A 25,499-nucleotide genomic window follows, 5' to 3' on the forward strand; every position below is an offset into this window, starting at 1 on the left:
ATGCACTGATCTATTGATCGAGAGAGGAGTTAAACATGTCTAGAAAAAGTGAAGTTGCATGGAAGAAGGAACACAAAATTTTGACTGTTTTCTTGACCCTGATCAGAAATACTGTGTTCTATTACCATGAGGACACCGTGCAGGGGAAAACTCATTGTCTTCTTCCTCCCACCCAAAAACTTACTCAATCCGTAAAACCTGTTCTCTGCAATTCTTAGCATCTCTTTATCCTTTAAAATACTATCCATACTTCACACAGTATTCTGGAACATTATAAATGGCCCATGTATAAAGTTATAGAACTTAAAGTAATTTTTAGTATTATTTTACAAAAAAAGAGTTGTTTTTCTCCAGATTGAGAACTTACTGAACACATTTTAGACTACATTACAATCTGGTTTTCAGATAAAAGAAAGAAACATATACCAAAGTTATGGACATGAACGTTTTTTATTAACAGATACTTTTTTTATTATAAGACAATTTCAAGGAGCCAAGTAAACAGTCAGAATTACCGTATACAATAAAATTAATTAAGGCTTTTTTCCAGTCACCATTTTTTGCCCAGCTTACTATAGGACTTATCTGGCAGTTTCTTGTTTTGCTCATGGATAAACATAACATTTAAGTACTAAGAACTTTTACCATAACAAATCTAATTCCAGAATGGATGAAGAACTGTCATCAATAGACATTTCAGTTTCAAACTGGAATAATAAAACAGTTAAGTATCAAGTAGCTTGTTCCTCAAAAGTATGATGAGAAGAAATGGTCCTTACTGTAATAAACAGTCACAGATTCTTGTTTCTATTGATTCTAGAATAAGAATTCACACCAGATATTTTCTAATTAGAAGCAAATCAATGCAATCCTCACTAGTATTACAACATTCACACTGAGGTGTTTTTTGTTCAAACACAACTAGTGTATTTTATTGCTCCCAAAGTCATTTATGACTATTAAAAAGTCATGATTGATGGATCTGATGTCTTTGGTTGGTCACTCTGAAGGTGGGTTGGTAACAAGACACTTTCAGTAGTCTTCATAAAGGATTTCATCTACTTCGACATCATTTTCTGCCACAGGCACTGATTCACAAATCTGTTCCCTAAAAGCCAAGGCAATCGTGTAAGGCTTTCCACTGGGATGTTTCATACATCTTTCAAGGTAGGTATCATAATATCCTTTCCCTCTTCCCAATCTGTTGCCTCTTTTGTCAAACCCAAGGCCTGGCATGAAGATAAGGTCAAGACCCCCTGTAAAAATGAAATAAACATTAATGGATGCACTGTGGATGTCCTGATGGCTTGACTACATCCACATAACTTCAGACATTTGCAAAAACGCAAGCTTTGTGTTTTGCAAAATGCTTCCCTCTCTTTGATCAGATGAAAAATCTTTGAATACTGAACCTGTAAATTTACATTTTCATCTTATCAATTGCATACTAGATCAGCCGCAAAATAATTAGACCTTGAAAAGCTAGAAGGAAAAAAATCTACATTATAACAAATTTATTTTATCATTTTAACCCCACACTTCCAAATACTAATGTTTATGACTCTAAATCCAGGCAGAGACTGAACTCAGGGAAATTAAATGCAGGAGGAATCAGAAAATCAAATGAACTTCAACATCAGAGAAAATCAAATGAACTTCAACAAAAATAGGAAAGTAAAAAAGAATGAAAAGAAGGTGCATAAGAGAGAGCGAGCATCTTCTTGACACAACTGTAAGATGTCATGAACCTTCACTCCCAAAACCAAAGCACCTTGAATACAATATATTCCGAAAGTGGGTATTTGCCCTCTTATATCAAGATCTGAAGGCTTGTCTCTTCGTGATGTCAGATTCCTCTTCTCCCAAAGGACTTTCTTCCTGAGCCTCCAGCAATTTTCACTGTTGCTCCAGCAGCAGGCACAGGCATTCTGCTTGCCTGTCCTGAATGTCCCTCCTTCTGGAGGGATGTATGGGCTCCCCAAGAAGAGATTGCGCTTGATTGGAACTCAGAATCAGTTAAAAAATCGAAACAAGCTGCATAAGCTGCCAATCATCTAGACAAAACAGATCCGACTGGCTGATGAAACCCTGACAAAAGACCCCACCAACCATAAAAAGGCAAGATCAGCCAAGCCCTTTTTTCTTGCTTTGTTCATACTCTGTGAACGGATGTGGATCGGCATCGTGCCAGGTAGCCAGCTACAATTTACACTCGGCTGCCCACTTGTTTCAGGAGTTGATTCACATCACTGCCAGGCAGGCAAAAGAAACGGGCTGCCACGCTGAGCGACCACCGGGCATGCAGGCAGCCAGCCTGCAGATTCCCATTACTTGTGCAAGGCTTGTTGGTTTAGTGTGAGAAGTCTTGCAAGGACATCCTCTAAACAAACGAGCTTGGCTGGCCTGGTACTGACCGCTGAACCCTGGAACATCCCACTTACTAGTTTCACAATCAAAGAAAGTCTTTCATTACTTGCTGCTGTAGCAGGCAGACACTTAAGGAGAGAAGGGCGGGCACGGTAGTGGAAAGCCAGCGCAGACTGAAACACAGCTGACACGAGGCTGGAAAGAAAGCAAATACTGCGTCTCACTCCACTGCATCTTCCTTCTTACAGGAACGGTACTTAGCCTTGAGCAGCGTTTCTATAACTGGTTTCTGCTCCTTCACCAGGGCTAGGACGTGTCAGGTATTTTGCCGCTTTTCCTACGCCCAAACGTACTGTCTCCTGCCGTTTTGGATTGAGCTGCTCTCACTACATCTAGCTGAGGAATGATGCCCAACATTCAAGGAGATGTGGGGGAGCACGTACTGGAAGAGCCAGAGCTAAGCAGAGTTTTTCAGTTTCCAGAGAATCCCATCTCAGATCACGTATCAACTCCGAACTCAGCCTGGAAGAGCATGTTAGAAGTTCACGTAAGACCAACTCATTTGCACACACTTCCCAGGCTCCTGGAGATTTCCTTCCACTGTTCATCGTTCAGAGAAGAGTTACTGACGTGAACACTCATCCATCATGACCCGATGACTTAATTAGAACATTGATATAAAATATGCAAGAGAAGATCAATCTTGCAAATCCGGCATCATAAGTTAAGAAGCATGGCTTTTTTAAAGAGGTCAGAGGAATAAGAGGAGGGAATTAGCCAAAGGGCAGACCACAGAACATTACTGATTGAAATAAAAAGGAGTCTGAGTGTTTTACCACACTGCAGTCAACTTTTGACTCATAGGACAGACAAATGGCAAATGGCAAACAAAGAGGAAAAGAGGCACGAGGGCAGAAGTCTGGTCCCACTTGAAAAGAGATGCCATTTTTATGGTATCACCATGGACATCATGTTGGACGTACCATGTCACATCTCCTCAGTTTGCAAGTAAAAATAGGTATTTGTCAATTGTCAGGCCTATGGACTAGAACCTAGCTGATCTTCTCCCAGTTAGCATGGTCAGTAATAGATTCTGCAGGTCAAATCCTCCCCGAGTTACTCCTGTGCTCACTACTTGTCCTCTCTATAATTTGCCTCACATCGGCTTTGTGTAGGTATTCAGGTGGCCCAGAAACCAATATGTACCAAACACTAATGATGCACAGAAGGAAACACGCTCTGCCTTACACTTTTTTTTAGCTGTTTTCACTCCATGTGACCCTCATGGCAAAAAGCTGGAAACATTTGCAGTCGCTACTGCTGGCAGGTAAGAATGCACACAAGGGGCAGATCTGCAGAGTAAAAAGGTGCCGTTTCTCCTTACATTTATATTACAGACAGGAAGAAGACAAGTCAGGGGAAGCACTAAGGAAAGAGGGAATTGGCAGGAACAGTGCAGGGAAGAAAGATATTTTCTATGTACTTTAACTGATAGCACCAGGCACGCTCGAGTGAATTTAGATGTATTAGAGCACTGTGCTTTCTTCTGGGTTCTCTGGAGAAAGATTGTTTTAATGAGTCAGCTCCTCCATAATCATGGATTTTTTTATGCCGAATAACTCAAACAAGCTTGTGCAAATCTCAATATGAAAAATTGTGCTGTAAATACTGTAATAGTTACCCTTATATTTTTCTTCCATTGGAGCACTATGATACCAAACGCCTTTGCTCTGACTCACAACATGCTGTCTGATATCCACACAACTTACACCGCACAAGATTTAAGCAAAATGCCAAGCAAGACTTTCGGTAGAAAAATGACACAGCTGCCCTGCAAGGAGCCCAACGGCAGTTCAGGCAGCTTTAGCCCCAAATCCTACCCCAGGATCTAGAATGGCAGAGCGCTGCATGGAGAAAACGCTTCCCTGCCACATAACTTGGGGAGCAACAAAAACCTCTTGTGGTGCCTGCGGCAGCGCGGGGGAAGAGCTGTCACAGGATGAGAGGTGACACACAGATGAGACCAAGATTGCAGACACAGATGAGACCAAGATTGCAGACACATAAGATTACTATCAGCAATGAGAGTACGTCAACAGGATGGCAGGTGAGGGTAAGAACATCTTAGCCCCCTTGGCAAGGGGCCCTCATGCTCCCAGGCCCTTCCAGCCCTGCAGGACCACTAGTTGCCACTCAGGGTGCCCTGCAGACTTGCTCCGTTCTCACATCCTACTCCCCTTGCTCCCACAGGCCGCTGTGTGAAATGGCATCCTTGTCCCTGAGAAGACAGAGCAGGTACTTGGGCATCAAACATCAGTTTTTAGTGCCTTGTCAAACAGCCTAAGAGAGGTCTCATGATCTCCACCTACTTCTATCCCTTTCCTTGTAATGTCCCCCACGTCTCCGTAGTCATTAACTGTTGGCTCTTGGATCCCCGAGGGTCCAGGAGCCACGGAAAGAAAACCAAAAAAAGCACACCCATGGTCGAGAGGGCTTTTGCTACAGATAACCCGTGCTTCTCCCGGAATACTTGCATGTGGTCTGCAAATTGCTAAAGGCTGAAAACACTGTCTCAAGCAACTCCAGCCAGGGGCTTCTATGTAGAGAGTATCAATGCTTGCTACAAACTTTAATTAAGCTACTGGGTAGCCCAGTAAGGTTGGCAATTGTGATGACAGCCACATAATACTTGCTGTATCTATGACAGGAGCTGCTGTGGCTACAACTCCCTCAACTGTGTAGCAAACGTGTGTGAAATAATATACCCTGACTTATCTATCAATGTGGGCATACAGCCATGCTGACATGGCCACACAGGTTTCATTTATACTGCTAAATACAGCAGGGCCAGAAAACAAATTGATTTACAGGATCACGGGTGGTCAATACTGTTTAATTGTCAGCACGCTGCCTGGCACTGCCGGTCCAAGTGACACCCACGCCTGCTCCAGGGGACAGGATTCCCATGGGCAGTAAAGACAGGAGGGTACAGGTCTGGCTGCTTCCACCCTGGGCAGTCCTCCTACACCAACAAAACTGGTTTTGCTCCTCCGGACACAGACACAGGCTTTCCTGCCACATGCCAGAATATGCAACACAAACCCTCAGGCTGATGCTACAAAAATACTGCTGTGATGGTCTGCCATAAGGCCTCCTATTATTAAAGATACTACGAACTGGGGAAAAAGATAGAAAAAACCAGTATTGCCTTAGGGCCACAGAGCCAAGTAAGACCATCACGTGAGACAAAACAGAAGAGACAGGCCAGGGTTCTGTGTGGTGTGGACAGGAATAGCCTGTGCCACTTAGCCCTGTGTAATTTTACAGTGTACAGTCATAGCTTCAGAAATTGCCACGTGGGTGTACAGGCACATTCTATTTGCACTGACTTGCATACATCTATGTAAACATACCTTATGTCACAGAGAAGTGAAATGACTTGCCCAAGGACTCAGGAAACGTGGCAAAACTACATGCAAAAGGCAGGTGTGCAAGCTGCACGTCCCCTGACTTAACCAGCAGACCAAAACATTAGCATCCCCTCTCTGGTGTTTTAAATAGGAATACACGGTTTCGCTTCCTCTAGGCAGCTGCGGTGAATCTCCTCAGTTCGGTAGTGCATTTCTCATTACCCTTCATGATGGTATCAGGTTTGATTTGTTCCCCAGGGAAGGATTTTCTCCTCGCACCTCATTACCTCTCTTCTCCTTAATCTGATGTTCCTATTTGAAATGCCAGCCGGCATTTTCAGAAGTGTTCTTGACAATGGTTAATTATAGAAGAGTCCATCAAATTGCACAGATACAGGTCACATAAAGACTGCTTGGAACTTGTGCTGTCCTCAGAAGGAGCCGCCAGCATGGCCCCTCTCCTCCCGGGTTTGAAGAGGCTCCATCAGCCCGCTGCCAACCGCCATGTGGGGTCATTCATCTCCCCCTGCACAGTTAGATGGTCCTAACGGACGACGAAAACTGAAATACTCTGTCGTTCCACCTTCTCATCCCTCGCCGCCACTTGCTTTGTGGACACAGCAAAGCACCTGGGATCCATCCAAGCGGGAGCCAGGACTCTCTTGATCCTCACCTCCAAAGCACTGACAAGAGGATGAGGCAGAGGCCGAGCTGCAGCAACTCCTGTGTCCCTGTAAAGAACAGCAACGTGCTCATAGAAATCATGCTCACGGCACAGACGCCTTCTGAGCTCAAGCCTACAAGAGGTGGACAGCAATCAGCTCTGTATGGCACCACTGCTGCTCCTCACAGCAGCGGCTGTGCAGTTTGAGCTTCTCCCTGAAGCACAGAAGTTCGTCCATCATTTACGATGTCCCCACAAGGCTGGCTTGATCCTCCCAGCCTGGCACCTTGGGCAAGAACGAGCTTTTCAGCAGTTGGTTTTTTTCCGTGCACAGCTCGCTCTGCAGTGGTAGCTAGGGTCTCCCCCTGCCTTGCTCAGATGTAAATGATTACAGAAGGTGCAGGACCAGAAGAACCAGGACAAGAACAGCTTTTTGTTTAAAGGAGAGGAGTGATTATGGTATTATGCACGCCACAAACAATGTCAGATCAGTCTACGCACAACCTCTGTGGAGCTGACAAATATCTGAAAGCTGTTCATTTGCAAGGAATGAAAGCTTACTTTGGTCCTTTTCTGATCTAGCAAGGACCACAATGGAGAAAAAAAACCAAAACCTTTGGCAGGAAAACCTTACTTTTCAGAATGAAAAGGGTGCAGTAACAATCTGCTGCCTCTGTATCTGCGACCCCAGCACAGAGGAAAAAATTAATTCAATCACTTGATCCTAACATTGAAAGTATCAGTCTTGGTGACATGCAAGGTGTGAGCCAATGAGTTGGAATAACTCAGAAAGTTCTAATTAATGACAGAGTCGTTACTGTAACTTTAATTATTGTCAGCATCAGCATAGTTAGGCCTCTTGGGTAGGTGTTAGTGTTGTCGACTAAAGCCCTCGAAACACACAAGCGAGCATGTTTCGAAAGGAGACATTCCTTTATTCTGCGCAGGGTGCAAGGCGGCTATTTTCCACAAATCAAGCACACCGCCACAAACTCCAGGCTCTACTTTATAGTACAAAATCAGCAAAACCACAGCTAACGCCATGCCTAACTAATACTTATTCATGAGATTGTGTAAGCGTTACTTCTCATCTTCCTTGGCATTCTTCCCAGTCCTTCTGCACTTGCGCCGGGGTCTCTGGTGGTCGTCAGTGGTCGTTTGGGGAGGTGCCCCCTCCTCATTTTGAAGCAAAGTTCAGTTTTAGGGCACAGGTTTCCTGCTTTATGAGGGACTACCCTGGCAACCATTCAAGTCTTATTAAAACAGTCTTTGAAATACAGCCTTTTCTATATGTTCAGGTCATCTTGACACTGCTTATCTCAGGGACTAAGGATGATATATTCCAGGAAGGTTTGAGAGGAACAGAAGAGCTACATCCTTGATAAGAGAATGACAATTCATCGTTAAGCTTATAACTGTCTTACACATTATTTACATAATTTGCAACTGTCCAAGGCTTCATTTGCTTCTCAATGTATACTCTATAGGGCATAGATCATCATCTTGTTCTGTATTTACACAGCACCTAACACTGTGGTCTGGGTTAATCATCAGACCTTGGGGAAAACAACTCCACAGAAGTAAATATTTCAATTATGCTGCAGCAAAACAAATCCCTTCCCCTTTATGAGTAGTGCTAAGCCTTCTCTATAGAATGCCCCGGGTGCCCCTCGCACTGATCCTGAGGTTGCTAACAGTTTGGTATTTCTTCCAGATAAAAGTTTTCTGCCCTTTGGAAAAAACCTGCCCTTGGTTTCAAGCGCTATTACACATTGTCTTGGTATAAGGTCAAAAAGGGAAATGCCAGATCTGTTCACTACAGGCCTAATCCAGACCCTACCGAGGTGCATGGTTCCTGGAAGGGCTGGGATTGCTTCCAGAGGAAACCAACTCCTTATCCCAACTAAGCCCTGGAGAAGCCAGATACTGTTATATCGCCAATCAAATGAGCAAGGAGACAAAACCACTACCCTTTGCTGCAATTGATAAGCATTTGAAAGAAAGTCATTCATCCAAAAACAATGATGCTGACTTCTTCCAGCAACACAGGGGATCGCAGACATCAACAGTTACATTGCTTAACTTTGCCCCAGCCAGTCTGCTGAAATGTAAATACAATCCCTTGAACAGAAAGGAAACTCTTATCTGATAATTCCTATTTGCTCACATGATACAGCCTTTGAAAATCAATATCAGAAGCTCAGCATGAATCCTCATCTCCTTGGAAACCTGTTACAATGCAAAGGATCAGATCCGCGGTTACTGTAAATCAGCATTGCCCTTCTGCACCAACCTCGGGAACTACATGGAAAATATCCCGAGTTACTGACATGAGTTTGAGAAAATCAATTCTTTTCTCTTGTAAATATTTGTTGTTGGTTGTTCATAAACAGCTCTCCTCCGGTGCTTTTCTATCGTGCTCACTCTGTAGTCTCCTTATGATCCCAAACAGTTACCTAACAGGACTAAAAATCGTGTTTCATATTAGACTGAAAAACCAGCTCATTTTAAACCGCAGTCAGTAGCTTTTCCTCCAGCTGTTTCCCGTGTGCACACCTTTAATTGTGCAGTACCACAGCACTTCAGCAGGACTCACTGTTTTCTAACTATTCATAGCCATCTGTTGCTTTAGAAGGGAAGCCAGAGAGATGCTCGCTTTATATCTAGCACGCACGAGCCAGGCACAAGAATCAAAAATCAAAGTATCACATCCAAATCCCATGGGCTCAATCCACAGGCTCCTGTTGCAGGGCACACTGTGAGGCCCTCAAGGCTAATGCCCACCCCGTCCAGGGAGAAATGCTTTTAACACAAGGGGCAATAATTTGCTTTATTTTCATTCCTATTTGTGTATGGGAATTGCTAGCACCAAGGAAGGTTTTGTGTCCTTTTGTCTTCTAAAAATCTTTTTACCCACATCCAAGCACAGCCGTAACCCACCAGTCTACCTTTTACAAACATATAGATGCCAAGCAGACTCTCTGCAATCCACGTCCCCCAGGTAATTGGTCCACTAGCATGACTGAGACAGCTTCTGTTATTACTTCAATAAAATATTTTGCAGAAAATAGAACCATCAGCAGAATCTACAAACAAGCACCGAGCAACTCAGCGTTTATCTGTCTACTCATCCATGTCAGTCCTTTGTGACAGCATGAAACATTGGTCTCCACAGTTCACACTTGCCCTTTTGAACTACAGCATAATAAAATATTTATACTTCTCCCTGAGAAGCTACATGATAGCCATCAGTCATACAGGTTTAAAACAACGGAGTGGCAGCCACTCTCCCGTTATTAAACCTGCAAAACACACTAATAAAGCCGTTTGATCAGCTCCTGTGCTACTAAGCTGCGATCAAGCAAACACCCTCCTATTTCGAATTCATTTAAAACAAAATCTTACCAATTTAGTGCCAGTGCATTTGAAAGGTAAAGTGCACCGCACAGCATGAGCTGTAGTATATCAGCCCTGCACAAACAAACCTATGCTGCTCCACAAATAAATAACCTTTCATGTGTCATCAGGGAAGGTACTGTTCAAGGCTAAGACTTGTGTTCAAATTCTAGCTGGTTTCACAACATGGGAAGACTGTGCGAGGCTATAACCATCATACTCATTTCCCCTGAGGTTTAACTTACAGTCAGCTGAGGTCTAGTGCCTCATTTTCAGAATTTGCCAAATGTCTACCTAAAAGAAAATTTGACCAAGTACTTTTCTATTTCACTATTATTCATCAAGTCTGCATAAGCCCCATAAATAAACCATAATCACTCAATGACACCTACAGAAATGTCTGGGTTTGCAAATTCAGAGTAAAGGAAATAATTGCTTAGAAATGCCTTAGTTATCAGTCTGTGAAAAATGACTTATCTGCTCCTGATATTCAGATATGTGAGCAGAGTTAGGACAGTGTGATTGGGAAAACACGGGCAACGAAAAATGTTTGGTTCAAAGGCTTGCACCTTGGTTCTCCTGTGATTTTAAACCACCAAAATATTCTGAAACAAGATGTACCACGGAGCAATTCCAAAGAGAGGACAAACGGCATTAGAGCCACTCTACAGCACATCGACACATCTTGTTAAATCAGCAAATGCTGACTGCAAATCTGCTCCTTTAGAGAAAATCACAAGGCATTGGTGCTTGAACTGTTTACGTTGGGATTGTCAAAACACTGCTGCAGCCTAAAATACAAGGATCTTTGTGTATCTTTATGTGGTTTTATGTGAAATTCTTTAAGATCTTATCAGCTACACTTTCCATAGTGTTTATCTGAGCACTTATTTAAATACTTCCACTTGATACATGTGCATGTCCGCTACTTCATTTCTTCACTCTGGTCCTCTTTTGCATGCTGCTGTCTGGATATTTTTAAATCAAAATATGACCGAAGTGAATCATTTGGGGATTTTTTCAATACATCACGCATCACTATCAATATTTCCAACGCCCTTTGACTCACTCAGCAGATAGCCTGTCGTAAAACACGCAGAATTGCTTGTGAAATATAAACGGTTAAGACATCAACTTCTTCATCAGTGCATAAACCTGACTCCTGTAAGGAGTGACACCGCTTGATGGGAACATTAGGCGTGCTTACAGGTGGGGTTTATTGAACATGTAGAGTCAGCTGGTTTGGAGGCGATGGCACCTTCACTGTTAGTGTCGAACGTGTTAACATCACAACAGCTGAGAAATCCTGCTTCTTCCATCACAAGATTTTCTTTTATCTTTTTAAGCTTGCACAGCTTAAAAAACCCGACCGTCCCTGGAATCCTCCACCTCCCTCACTCCAACGCCTGATTTTTTGGAGACATTAGGCTGGAGCACTTGTTATCCTGGGTGTGTGAGTACAATGCCTGGATGAGGTTTTAATTATAGGAAAACAGCCTAAATGACACCAATGCTCCATAGTAAATCTATGGAATACTGACACCTGCCGGCAAAGGGCTTCATGTCACTCCTGGACAGGAATTTGCCCTCCATCTACATCCCAAAAGCTGATTCCCATTTCATATGCACAAAAGCCAGCACAAGCAGGAACGGAGTCCAGTTATGATGCCAAACATAAAGACCAAGAGCTATCTTTACACTGTGAAACAGCAGCATGAGTCTCCTGCTCCCTGAAAGCCAGTGGCTCTCGGCCAGGTCCAAGGAATTTCCCTGTACAGGGGAAATGACAGTGTATCTTGAATCTCAGCAAAGACAGTGGGGATTAACTGTGCCAGGAAGACAATTCTTTTGTAGCTGGAAAAGTGCTGACCTGATTTAATAGCCCACTAAGCTGGCAGAAAACCAATCCGAGGAAAAAGAAAGAAAACAAAAGCAGTAACCTTCTGCCAGATTCATGAGCTGAATCCGCTCAGCAGTGAGTACCGGAGATGGCACCGGGGTTGGGAGGACAAGGGGAGCACAGAGCTGGGAGCAAGAAAAAGGCATCAGGACTGCCCCTTCTGGCACCAGCCAGATGGGCGCAGGGCTCGGCTGTCTCATCAAACCGCATCTTCAATCCACATCACCCAGGTGGGCAGCAGGAAAAAGCTTCCTCTCCTGTTCTCCAGATTGTTCAGATTATGTGCACAAAGGCACTAAGACAAGTTTGGTGCCGGCTCTTCCCTTCCAAAAATGAAAATAAAGGGAGACAAAAATGTCTGTTTGGATTAGTTACTGCAGCCAGAGATACTTGCATGTTTGCATTTCTCCTGTATGAGTTTGTTGTACAGACTCATGCCACACTCCAGAAATGAACCTAACCTCTTATTTGCTTTTGAGAGACTCCTGTCTCTAGAAAACAGTGTGAAGAAAATGACAATGCTACTGTTCGCACTCACTGTAGCAAAATTAGCCCTCTTTGAAACAAAACACTTGAGAGTCACTTGCAGTGAATTTAAAGCCCTTGCCTATGTTGCTTTCACTTCTCTTTAAACTTTAATTGATTACAGCAGAAGTAATCTTTTTAGTTGTTTTGCTGAGTGCAAGGAGAACGTTTTCTGCAAGAAGGCAAACATGGATGTGACACTTAAGATGATTACAAGGAAAAGCACTCTTTTAAAGCCTTAATGAACTTTATGAAAGCAAAAAGCTGTAGTGTTCCAGAGCTCTGAGCCCTCCAGGTTCACTGCAGGACACCCTGGCACAGGCAGTATTAAAATTAAATCACAGAATGTTCACGGTTTAGTCTGCACCAAGGAAATTCAGGACATAAGGACACCAAAGGGCATTACAAAGTGATGCCACAAAACCACATCAACTTTTGCATTTCAGAGTATTTTTTCAAAAGCCCTTCAAGGAAGGAGACTCTTTGTAATCATGCCATACCTGTTTCTGAACAGAAGCACAGGGAGCAGCTCAGCTAAAAGTGTCTGTATTCACCTCGCAAATTGGGTGCTGATTGTTACTAAACTGTTTCAGAGACTTGTGGACCCTGGTGCAGACATGGGAAGGGCAGTGACTAGCTGCAGGGGAGAGCAATTCCAGCACCGGGGATGGAGTCCCACATCTTTCAACGGAAGGCTGGGATGCAGAAAAACCGTGAGGGAAACTGTTGCTATCACAGCTGGGTCCAACACCTGAAATATTTTATTTCAAAACAAGTATTTTCCTAGCTCTACCTGTTAGGGAACATGCTGCACAGAATAATGTAAAATTATTTTTTTAATACTGGAACAGGCATTTTTGTTAACGACGTGTCATTGTGGGATATCTGTGTGGAAACCAGTTAAAAAGATCTGCCCGGTGAGCTGATTGGAAAAGCAGTGTTATGGTACATACAGAAAAAATCAACTTCTACAGTGCCATTACATATATTTCACAGTATTCTTTACCTGGGTATAAAATGTTCTCTCAGGCATCTTTTCTCCAACATAACATCAGAGAAATTGCAAAGGTTGAAAGAGCAATGGCTGGAACTCTTATAGATCTAAAAAAGCTTCTATATGAGAATAAGAAAACAGACAAAGTTTGATAGAAAAAAATTACAATTGAAGTAATACAGGTTTAACTAAACAATGAATAATAAAAAGAAAGCAAATCAAACATCCTTATTTACTTCTCATCATAGAAGAACGAGGTATCACTTGAACTGAAAGCAGCAAATTTAAAATGAATACAAGGAACATAATATTTCACAGTGTAGGAACAGAATATAATATTAACATAATAAGGAACATAATATTTCACATTACAACTAACTAACCAGTACAACTCACAGCTGTCAGAAGGCAGCAGAGCCAAGGGCTTAACACAAATAAAATTAGATGCTTAGAGGAACGCTCCGAATGCCCACAGATAAAGAAAAAACAGAACCTGTTTGTAAGGGGATAAGCCAGGGACTGCAGCTGCAGAGGTAGGAAGAAATTTCAGTTATTGCTACACAGCTACAAGTTGTGAGATTTCCTGACTCTTGTAAAACACATGATGCTGGATTGTATGTCCAGTGCTCTGATCCTGCACTGCGTGCGGGGAAGCATCCTCTCTCCACAAGAAGACTCGTCACCAGAATGTTAATGCCTCACTTGCACTGAATTTGTTCTCCTTATGCATATCAAAATACTATGGCTCATTGTCTCCAAGCAGAAGTTCATTCCAAACTTTAAATCATTTCATTAAAAAATAAATTACATTAAGAGCTAAGCCTTGATTTTCAATTTTGTTTCGTGCCATGCTCTCAGGTTTTCTTTTTTATGACCAGTGTAAAAAGATTTTAAATTATAATCTATCCCTTGACATATATTGTACTGTAAGTTTTAAGCAAGTCTCCCAGAGGAAAAGATAATCTAGCAGTATCCTCAATCACTTTACAATCTTGTTTGGGGTATTTTTTTGTTTTTTTTCCTAAGCAATAATATTTAACATCTCTGCTTTTCACATACCCGTATTTCATTTATTCCAGATACATTCCAATCTGCATATATCTAATTTAAATATTCCCTAATTTAAATATTGCCCCTGAGCATCATTTACTATGCATCTTTTTTCAGAATGATTAGCATTATTTTGTATGGTCGCATTATGCCTTCAGGTACAGCTATACAGTATCTAATGGAACTGAAGTAGCGTATTAGACCTTCCCTGTGCTTCAAGACGTAGCATTTTCTCCTCACATTGTTTTTTATTTCTAAACTCTAATGTGCCTCACATTTCAAAATCCTCCCATTTCTGGTGCATCTTTTTTGTGGGGGGGAGAGATCCAACCCATTATCTTTTTTTTACATCCCATTTTATTTCGCAGCTGTAAGTTAAACCTATTCCTCTTAAGACTGTATTGCCACCACACTTCTAAAGAACTGTGCTAAAATTTGGAATAACTAAGAATACTGATGGCTTCACAAGGCCATCCGTCCTGGCAGCAAATGCAGCCTCTTTGAATGTATGAATAAATAGCAGGAGTTTAAAGACAGGTGAAAAAGAGCTTCTGCGGACTAAAATGTTTCTGCAGGGCAGATCCCAATGGCAAAGTTTAAAACAGGGCTAATGGTCACTCAGGAATAATTTCAAACTACTTGAGGTTGTGTGGAACTGTAGCCTAGAGGTAGCCAGTATTTTCCCTGCAAGAGGGTCACGCTTCCCGGCATAAATAGCCCTCATAAATCAAATACAATCCAGCGGGTAAGCTGTCCCTGTCTGTTTCTACTACCAGCATGTTATTGTAATTTATGCAACAGCAAGTCTCAAAGTGTTCTGGAAGTTATTAAGGGCAGAAAGATATAACTACCCTAACCTCAAAAGCCAAAATCCAAAGACGTTATGTGAAAATGAAGCAGCAAGAAGTTGCTGCTAGACATATGTTAGTATTTCCTCACCTTGTTTGAAATTCGAATCTTTCCTTATTATTAATAATAAATACACTAATAATAAATACACTGTCATTTAAAGCATGGATTATCTAGTTAACATTTCACTAATCATCATGCACTAATCATCATCACTAATCATGTACAACACCAATACTCTGATTGGTAAGCCACCAAAGCTTCCAGTACTGAAAATGCTGGAAGTCTCCAAACTAAATTACAAAATACAAGTCCAGTTCTTAATACATTCATTTCTGGGAGCAAAACGACATTATGCTTTAGTAGAGTTGGAGCAGATTATTCAGCATTCCCCATTACATATAAGATGCTGTATTTTCAAGTGCTGCCATTTTTCAGCCTGGGTATTTATGCCAAACTGAGGGGGGGGGTTATGTTTCTTTTATTGCAGGCAAAATGGTTCACTGGTTTCTAAGAACAAAGCTAGCAAAAAACAACATGGGGAAAGCTCTGTTGCTCCATGCTTTGAGGCAAGAACTTGAAATCTTGCTCATAGTACCCTCTGTGTCAACAATGTCCTTTAGTCCCGTTCAAATCCATTTGAGCTGGGCTTATACAATGTGGTAAATGTCTGAAAACCGGCCGTTTGCACAGGCTTAGGGAAGATGCGTCAGGGCGAATGCTGGGCCTCTCTGAAGACGCCACCCTCTCCGTACCAGTGCTGGAGTCACAGCGGCAGGGGTGGCCCCACGACCCTCTCTAGCAGCCAGTGCCAGTGGGGGACATTGCCTCCATCCCGGCTACTCATTCCCACCCCGCACTCGTTGCACTGATACGGCCGCACAGTGGACTGGATCCACTCATCTGGGTTAAAAAAATCCCAGCCAAAACAGGGTGGAGGAAAGGAGGAAAATACCCTTCATCCGGAGCAGGTCGCTGATCCAGTTTACTACGGAGGGGCAGGAATATGCTGAAAATACGAGGAGGGAAAACTCCTTAAGCCAGTATCGCTGCAAAGACGGCGCAGGCTCAGCTCCTACTGCCGGCCCCGCACCCACCGGCGAGGACTCGGAAGGACTTTCATTTCGGTGGCTGCTCCTAGTCCCGCTGACTGGGGCAAGACGGGGAACTGAAACATGGAAGGAAATGAGGACTGAAGTTTCACTTAGATTTTTTTTTGGCATGCCACCCGTTTACACAATCCCTCACCACCAGCTTCCTACCAGCCCTTCAGCTGCATCAGTCCAAATCTGTGTGGTGGCCCTGTCCGAGAGAAGAGGAGCCTTTATTGGTGCCGGGTTACTTCTCACCAAGACTGGTTTCCCAATATTGCTCCCAACGTGGCTGCAGGGCCATCTGTGCTGGCACAGGAGAGGAGGGTTGCGGACAAAAAGGAGGAGAGAAGGCAGCGGTTTGTTTAATCAGGCACTGCCCAAAAGAAACAATCACAAAACTATGTCTTTTGCACTGTTTAGTACAAAAAGTACTATTTAACAGAGACAGAGTTTTTCTAAGCCAATGCAAAAGAGAAAGAAGCCAGCACACTGGGGAAGGAAATGAGTAAATTGGCACGGGGAATCTTGTACGTCTGGAAGTGGACAAGTGAAAGAAGACAAAGCACATGATCTCCTGCCTTTTGGCAGGGGCAAGATATTCATGTTGGCCCAGCTGCCCCAGAAATGACAGCCTAGGAGTGAGAGCAAGAGAAGTGGGGAATGTGGTCAGAAGGGCCAGAGAAGGACGCTTGGAGAGGGAGATTCAGACAGGTTGGGCAAAGAGCAGAAGGATGGAGAGGGGCATTATGCCGGCAGAGAAGCGAAAGCTTGGAAAGGACGTCTAGCCCAAGGATGAGACAAGCCTGGGAAATGATCATTTCGGAGGGAACAGAAAAGATTCTGTCATGTTTGGAAAAGCAAGTCTATGTTCACTGGGGCAGCTCCTCTGGGTTCCAGCCCAGGCTGGAACCAGGATCCCGAGCCTCTGCTGCTCCTCCACCAGCAAATACCAGTTAGTATCTTCAAGTCATTCAATGTTGTAGTGATGAAGAGCCCATACAGAAATGAAGACCTCTGTCTCCACACCACGGTTTGAATAATGTAGAGTAAAAAAGGCCTGCAGCTCTAACTTGAGCAACAGGGAGAAAACAAATGACTGAGCACATACTTGTTAGCAGCATTCATTAACAGCAAGCAGAGTTCATCTTTTGCATCTTTGAAAGAGCCCAGATCATTGCACCTGGGTTCATCTTTGAATGAACCCAGATCCGACGGGCAGGGACTACGTAATAATGTACTTAAAGACCGGGGCAGAATTTACACAGATAAAGAGGCTGGTACACATAATCCTATTTCTTGCATTGCGCAGGAGAGCAACACACAACCCATTACAGTAAGCAGATTCAGAGCCACAATTTCTAATAACTCTTCATTTTTTGGCCAAAGAAAAAAATCCAGGCCAAAACCCATCTCCCCATCACCTAGGTGAATGTTTTAAAAGTTGTCTGTAATTTATTGTACACCTTCAACTACATCTAATTCAGTTCAGTTATGAACATTTAAGCCTAGTATTTGCTCAGGTCCAAGACTTCCAGCCAAGATCCCTCAGTGCAAAGTTGGCCACCTGCCTCCCTTCAAAGAAGCCACCTCCAAGAATTTTACCATATGGAGATACTCAATCCAGTCAATTTTTTTTGAGTCCCAGTAGGAATAACTTAGCTTTTCACCCATAGTTCTCAGAGCAGGTTTAAGTAATAATAAATAACATTATAAATGAGGAAACCCATGTCCAGCCCGCTGAATCACACCGCCTCCCTAAACCACATTGAAATTAGAGCTGCTGGGGAAGTGTCCTTTAAATTTCTGTAGGAGTCATGATAAAAAGCAAACAGGGAGCATGGTTTTATCTGATTTACCCCTTCCAAAGTTGTGCAAGTTATCTACATTCCTGTAAACAATTACTACAACCCGCCTGAACTTTCACCACAAGTATTACCTTGGGCAAAATCTAATACCGGTGCACCTTTATACCTCTAATGGGCAAGGATACAAATGGGAATTGGTACCTATTAAGAAAATGTACCACTGGCTTGCTCCAAAAGTTGCCTAAATCTTTCAGCAGGTATCGCTGGAAATGAACCAAGTCATGCACCTACGTACACCCCTATTCCAAACAAAATATCTGAACTTCTTCCACCTTTGTTCTTTCTGTTACTGTGTCCACTTAGCCGAAAGAAATCAACTTTTCATACAACAATTACTGTCACCCATGCATGGTAGAGAAGAGGACAGACTTTCTACTACCAAAACTGCAGTGATCTTTATTTATGCCAACAAGGTGTAATGTGGTGTACTGCCGAGATGAAAATGGGTAAACCCTGATCCAACAGAAAAAGGACTGTCCCCAAAAGGAGGGGTTCATGTCTATTCAACATAGCTTGTGAGTCTACCAACACTGGGAAACTCTATGCAAAAATTATACCTAGTCTTATTTTGAGCTACTCTTCACAATAACCATGCCTGAAGTTTTAAGGACAGTGTGAATTTAAGCTTTTTGTCATGCAAAATGAATACACTCAGAAGTGACATGACTTATTTATGTACCTGCAGGGTATTTCTTGGAAATTACATAGCAACTTACGCCAGCAATGGGAACATTACTAATACAACACCATGTTATCTCCTTATATCAATGTAAATGCCTCGGATCACCACAGTATTTGATAACATCACAAAGATAAATGTTTCATCCATGCATAATTCCAACAATGGAGGATGGATGTAGCAGCAAGCCAATTTGCATTCCTGCAAATGTACCAAAGTTCAAAAAATATAATAACTGACACAAAAAAAATAGCAAAAGGAATTTAAAGACACACTGAGATGCAGTGTGTGTTTCTGCGGGAACAAATTGTGTGCGTGTGGGAGAAGTCTGATTATGCAATAGTGAAAAAAACCTAATCTCATTCTCCAATCTACAAAAACTGTCCAAGGATAAAGGCGCAAGCTCTGACTTCCAATCCAAACTGAATTATTCCTGAGTACAAACAGACTGAAATCGAGCTTCAGGCTGTAGAAGTCTGACATGGACATATACCAGTTGTTACAACCGCCAGTTGTAGCTCTCTTGGCATCTCTCTGTAGACTGCTCTCTTGGCTTTGCTCTCAGCCCATAACCATACCCTGGTGCAGAGAGCGAAAGAGCAGCTCCAGAACTAGCCAGGTACCAAAGGTTGCTCCTGCCTTCCCCCATCTTCACACCTGGCACCTGAGCCATCCCCAACCGGTACATCCCCGTGCACTCTACACCAGATAGTCCTTGCTGGCATCATACCTGAAATTGTTGTGTGTTTACTCAGTGATTTCTGCAGTAGACTTGTTAAATTCAATTAACAGCAGCTCATGGGTAGTACAAAAGCTTGTCCCGAGTGCCTGAACTAAGCTCAGTCAACAGAACCCTGGGAATTTTAAGGGTTAACTTCAAAAGCCCCTAAGTCCCACTGATATACACAAATTTTTGACAAAAATTAGGAAAACAAGTAACAGTGCTAAATATTAAATGTAAAGAAGATGGTTGTATGAAGCAGTGAAATCCCTTGCTAGCTAAAATGTGGACACAGAAAGGATTCTGAATTAGGAAAGAGGTAGAGATCGAAAACAAAAGAGAAACAAACACAGTGAAGTGTTCTGGGAAAGTACATTGGCATCCCAAAGCAAATACAAACCCAAGTTCAACCAAACAGAGTCATATAAATGTTATGTTCCTTTATTGAGCATTAAAAAGCCACTAAGTATGTGAGGTGTGGAAGCTGGCTGCATGGTGAATTTCCACCTAGAAAAAATTCTCCCAGCCTGAGGTTTCAAGCATGAGTTCAACACGAGTTCCATTAATAACATTAAACAGTTCAGCAGATGTTTCAGGAAGATATTAATGTGTTTACAAAAACAATGCAAATAATGAATGCAGACACAGAAAAAGTAAGTTCGTTTACAAGTTTGTACAAGTTGGGGAATTTTAGGTTAAGAAAGAGAAGGGTTATTTTGGGACCAAAACACACATGCCACTAGCTAGATCTAAACGAACTTTTAACTTTTCAACAATATGAAGAAACCAGTGTCTGAGATGGCATTGTAAGATCAAAATAAAAATGTGATGGAATAATGATGGAAAAGACTTTGCAATATTCACCCAAGCCTACAAGAAAGTCCTTTTATTTTCAGTCTAAGGTCTCAGTCCGGAGAGCTGTTCTGCATGGGCAGGCTCCCTAACAGCACTGTGATTCATCCATGCAATACAATTTGGAGGATCAAAGATTTCAGAAAATTCTCGTGTCAGCCTACAGGCATCACCTGAAAAGCTCCCTACCTTTCAGGCAGTGGAAACTAAAGTTCTCAGAGTGCATTCTAAAACTGTGAATACCCCATGACTTTCAATGGTAGCCCAAGCTACTCCCGGCAAGCCCCTGTCTCCTTCATGAGCCTCTGTTATGCTGACCAAGACAGCATTGAGGATGTCCATGAACTGGACCAAGAAGCTGATTTACCTGGAGGGCTGAGTTTCCTTCATCTGGATCAACTGTGCAGTCTTGTTCCTGTCCTGCTGGCATATGACAGGAGTGGCACAGGGTAGAGAAAAACAGGCAAGAGAAAGGAGCATCTGCTTACATTGACTTAAGCACCTCTACAACACATAAAACCCAAGTGTAACACTTCATTTCACTCTTGCTATCAGATTATTTCCTACTGGCCTCAAGGCTACTCCTGCTCAACAACTCCACAATGTAGGAAGAAAATACTCACCACCAGCAAGAGCCTCCTCTCTTACACTGTCATCATCGCTAGGCTGAAGAATATTCCAGGATGTCAAAGTAAGTGACGAAATGTCTTCAGCTGATGATAACTTCAGCATGTCCATGTGATTGCTGTGAGGCTTGTAACGTGGGATGAAACACTCTTTGCCTTGCTTAAAAATGTCCTTAATGATTTCTTCTGTCTGGATTTCATCTGGCATGCTCAGAAAGATTGCAATTCGTTTGGATTCTTGGTACTTGGGATGGCCAATCACCTAGATGGGAAATGGATGTAATCAGTTGATGAAAAGTTTATGAACAGATCGACTTACTTTATTTTAATTAAACACACCACTGGAGCAAAATATCCATTGAAAAAGGTAGAGATACAAACTACCACGCATCATAAAGAGAATAAAGCACCTTTGTTTCCCACTCCAACATGTCTATCATCAGCAAAATCAAAATAAGCAAATTTTTGCACCCAGGGAACATTGTAACACAGGTTTGGGCCAGCAAAAAACAATTTTGGAGACAATCTCCTGATCCTTTAAATATTTGTGCCATATAGTGCAGACATCCTCAAATGCCCAACATCACTGGAGAAAGATACTGCAGGTCAGAACTGCCAGCTTATGCAAGACATGAGGTTTTTGCATTCCTTTTCTTCCATCCTTTTTACATGCTGCGTCTCTCATCCGGGCCTAAGTAGAATGAGAAGTGCATCAATGATGATAACTCAAAAGAAAATTAGCATCAGAGCACAAAGTCTTCCAAGACCAGGTCCCTCTTTCTTTTTTTAACACCTTCCCTACAGCAACTTTAGATATATGACTTCAAACATCACCTGCTTCTAATAGGTGATCTTATTACAGCACATTTTTCAGAGCTTGAAGGAAAGATGGCCTTGACATTTTTTGATTTTCATGAGGTTCTCTGTGCTGGGCTTATAAAAGACTGAATATAGGAAAGAAAATAAAAAACGCTTATATGGTGAAAAAGTATTAGCAGATTCATACCTCACTATGTCTCTGTCCCGTTCCAGACTGAATGCCACATTAAAATTTGAGAGGAGGTTTTTAAACGCTTGTCTTCTCATTCTCTAGTACCTTACATACTTTGTTACTTACATCTGGACAAAACAAATACAAATGTGTCCCTTCTCATTTAAATGCGATTTATTCTACACACTTGCAAAAATCTGTCAAAAATATCAGACAATTGAGAAACTGTGCTTATCTATGGAACAGAGAGCACCAAATCCTCTGCTCTGTGTTTGCATAACTGCAGGGTGACTTGCTCTTCTGAGCTTTAGCCTTTGCCCTGGCCCTGTTTTGAGAAATAAATGCCCCTGTCCAAGTTGAGATATGGTTCTCACTCCTTTTTTTTCTTTCTTTCCAGCCCAGCAGTTAAAAACCCAGGTGAAATATTCAGAAGATGGATATATTTTTCTAAGGAAAAAAAAATAAAAAGAAACACTCTGGACCAAATTATGGTAATATGCTGCTTGGCCATAGAAACGTCTTAACAATTCAAAACCATTTTACTTCCTTTTGTAATTTGCCCAACCTTACACATGGATTTTTCCAACTAAGTGATTAAGCTTTTAAACAACAGAATTTCCATGGTAGCTTTTGCTTGAAAGAACGGACTATTTAGTCAAATTGCAGACTCCAGACAATGCCTGTGATTCATGTTGTTGAGGGCCTCCAGAGCCGAATCTTCTCATGGGTTTGGAGAAGAGAGAAACTGAGACAAAAACCTCTCCTCTTTCAAAGTGCGGCTGTGTGCTGTGGGCACCACACAGGTCCAATCTGCTCCAACATGTCCAGTAACACATCGATTATGCTGTATAGAAAAAAATGAGGTTGAAGATGTAAAACCACATGCTAGCAGGAAGACGCAATTTCGGATGTTTTCAGAACGGTGAAGATGAAGCTGCTATGACTCGGAGCAGTTTCTGAGAAGAGTGGAAAAGTTTCCACACGTAAGAATATTATCTGCCCTTTGTTCACCAGCTGATGGCTATTTTTGAAGAATCAGAGCATGCAAACAGCATAACTTTAATCATGAACATAAAAATTAAAAAAGAATAATCATCCAGATACTAATTAAATACTAGTGGCTAGATCAGCCTGTGAAGCAATTTCACTTTGAATTTAAAGATCCTCTTGAGATGAGATTTTATGACTAAAAGTATTGTTCAGGTGTTATAAAATAACCTACTCACTTTTATTAGCTGCAAGCACTGATATGTGCTATAAAGCTACATTTTCGGCCTTACATTGTTCCAAATATTTTCTCAGCATTTTCAAATATTTCTTCATGTCTGCTGTATTACCCTCCTGATTCTACTTTCCACCACTTGTGCAATGCCACTCTGTCTCGAGCAAGCTCAGGATTTTCAATTTGTGTCAGATCATTAAAATGGCAAGATAACATCAATTTATATGTCATAAGCAAAACAAAAGCTGTACCTTATAGTGTGCTCTCACTAGCAGAAATGAGTGCTCTCTTGCTGAGTTTATCAGATGCAGTTAGACAAAGGCTGAGGGCTCCTAAAAATTCAGTAGTACATGGACTAGGTGCTTATAAAGTTGGCAGAGGACTGCATTTTTGAAGAAGATGCATGCCAGTATTTTCTAAAAATTGAGAGATTTAAGTCTAGAATGCGTGATTACTAAAATGCATTATCATGACAGTAAGGCATTACTTTTTTTTTTTAAAAAAAGCATTCCCAATGAAAAAAAGCTTATGTGAGTTCCAGTTAAACTTGCTATGACCTGAGGTTTCTCTGGTGCCACGTCCCACTGATGAAGTGGCTACACATTAGTATTAAGTGAAGTCTATAAAATGATTTGAGATCCTCTGGCAGGAAAATAACAATATAAATATAGATCATCTAGAAGTACCCACTGGTGCTGCAAAAAAAAGGAGGACTGTGCTCTATTACATGCAGTGACTGCAAAATAAAATTTTATTGTGTTTATTAAAATGATAAAATACATCTATATAAAAACTTTGTAATCCAAACGCAAGCAGGACATTTCAAAAGTACACACTGATATCATGCTGTGCTAGGATACCAGTTAGGTAAACCCTGCTTGATATATTTTAAAGTATAAAAATTATATTGCAAATAAAATTGCATGGAAGAAATACCACTGAAAGATACAGAAGGGAAACGACAGCCAGTTAGCTAAATTCCTCTATTGCTAGGAGCTGGCCACGAAGCTCGCCCGACGTGAAACGCTGGAGATGAACACGCGCCATGAACCCATGCGAAGCCCCGCTGCTCTGGGGTTTATGGCAGCGTTTGCCTCCAGTTTCACAACCACCCCACGCTTTGACTTGATGATGGCCGTCACTGCTCGCGGCGGTCACCGCACGCACCAAAGCCACCAGCTCCGGTCCCCGGCGTTCATTAGCAGTGAGGACGGGGGAAGGCCGGGGCCGAGGCGGAGCTCACCCCCCGCCCCGGCGCACAGGCCCGGGAAGGCCGGGGCAGCGGCCGAGAAGCCGGCGGGTCCCCTGAGTCACCGCTTCGATCCCCAGCGAGGTCTGGAAAGTCCCCGGCGGGCTTCCCCGCGCAGGGCCGGGGCCGGGCCCGGCTCCCCCCGCCCCCGGGCCCGCTCTTCCTGGAAGCCGCCGTGCGGCGGCAGCGCCGCGGCCCGCACCCACCTTGCGAGTCAGCAGGCGGGACTGGCGCTGCTTCTCCGCCGCGCCCAGCGACCGCAGCCGCTGCCGCAGCTCCCCCCGCAGCGCCCGCTTAGCGGCCCGCAGCGCCGCCGCCGCCATCTCGCCGTCCTCTCCCGGCGGCTCCATGCGCCGAGTGAGCCGGGCCGCAGCGCCGGCCTCGCCCTGGCGGCGCCCGGGGGCGGCGGCGGCGCTGCCGGGCAGGGCCCCCGGGGACGGCCCGCCGCCAGGCCCCGCTCGCCGGGTGTCAGCCGGTCGCTGCTGTGAGGCCTGTGTGGCCGCCATCTCCGCTCGGCTCCGGCCACCGCCGCCCGTGAGGGTGCTGGAGGGTCGGCCGGGGCCCTGCCAACCCCTTGGCAAGGCCCATCTTTGGTTTTTTTGCCTGGCGTAGATTACGAAGAATTTCCCCTTTCCCAATTTTGTTGTAGAAAGGGAAATTACATTTCGGCGGGATATTTTACCGCCATCTACCAAACGGTTTCATATCCCTATGGCATCCGCCGGTGGGCCTGGGCCGTGAGGAGGTGCTGTGGAGGAAAGCGCTGGCCGTGGCACGGCCGCGCGGCCCGGGACGCCATCGGCCTCGCAGCCCGGGCTGTGCCCGCGGGGAAGGTGTGCTAGCCTGCGTAGCCATCACTGGAGGCTTCTTTTTGGCACATTTAATGATCCAACCCACCTTTAAGCGCAGAAAGGGATGTTTCTACAGGAGAACAGTTGTTTTCATAAATCTCTTGTACGTGGTAGTTGGTGACATCTGAATTTAGCTACTGTGCACATTGATTAAGTCATCAGCTGTCCCACTTTGCAGCTCTTTGACCTCATCT

The 25,499-nt window shown here is 43.3% G+C and overlaps 1 protein-coding gene across 5 annotated transcripts; it reads right to left on the reverse strand.

The window, feature by feature from the left end:
• Window positions 1-431: 431 nt before the first annotated feature.
• Window positions 432-24,852, reverse strand: MTHFS (methenyltetrahydrofolate synthetase). Of its 5 annotated transcripts, XM_075159922.1 has the most exons (4): window positions 24,661-24,852; window positions 21,999-22,827; window positions 20,990-21,254; window positions 432-1,256 (listed from the first exon to the last, which is right to left on the reverse strand). In XM_075159922.1, the coding sequence occupies exons 3-4, from the start codon at window positions 21,198-21,200 to the stop codon at window positions 1,033-1,035; spliced, it is 435 nt and encodes a 144-aa protein (XP_075016023.1). In that variant the 5' UTR covers window positions 21,201-21,254; window positions 21,999-22,827; window positions 24,661-24,852; the 3' UTR covers window positions 432-1,032. The 5 variants fall into 5 exon arrangements, with proteins under 5 accessions (XP_075016023.1, XP_075016020.1, XP_075016024.1 ...); XM_075159919.1 differs by lacking the exon at window positions 21,999-22,827 and having other exon boundaries at window positions 24,661-24,843; XM_075159923.1 differs by lacking the exons at window positions 21,999-22,827; window positions 24,661-24,852 and adding an exon at window positions 24,373-24,591.
• Between the last annotated feature and the right edge of the window lie 647 nt (window positions 24,853-25,499).

The sequence above is a fragment of the Calonectris borealis genome, chromosome 11 (assembly GCF_964195595.1).
Source record: "Calonectris borealis chromosome 11, bCalBor7.hap1.2, whole genome shotgun sequence".
Classification (NCBI taxonomy): domain Eukaryota; kingdom Metazoa; phylum Chordata; class Aves; order Procellariiformes; family Procellariidae; genus Calonectris; species Calonectris borealis.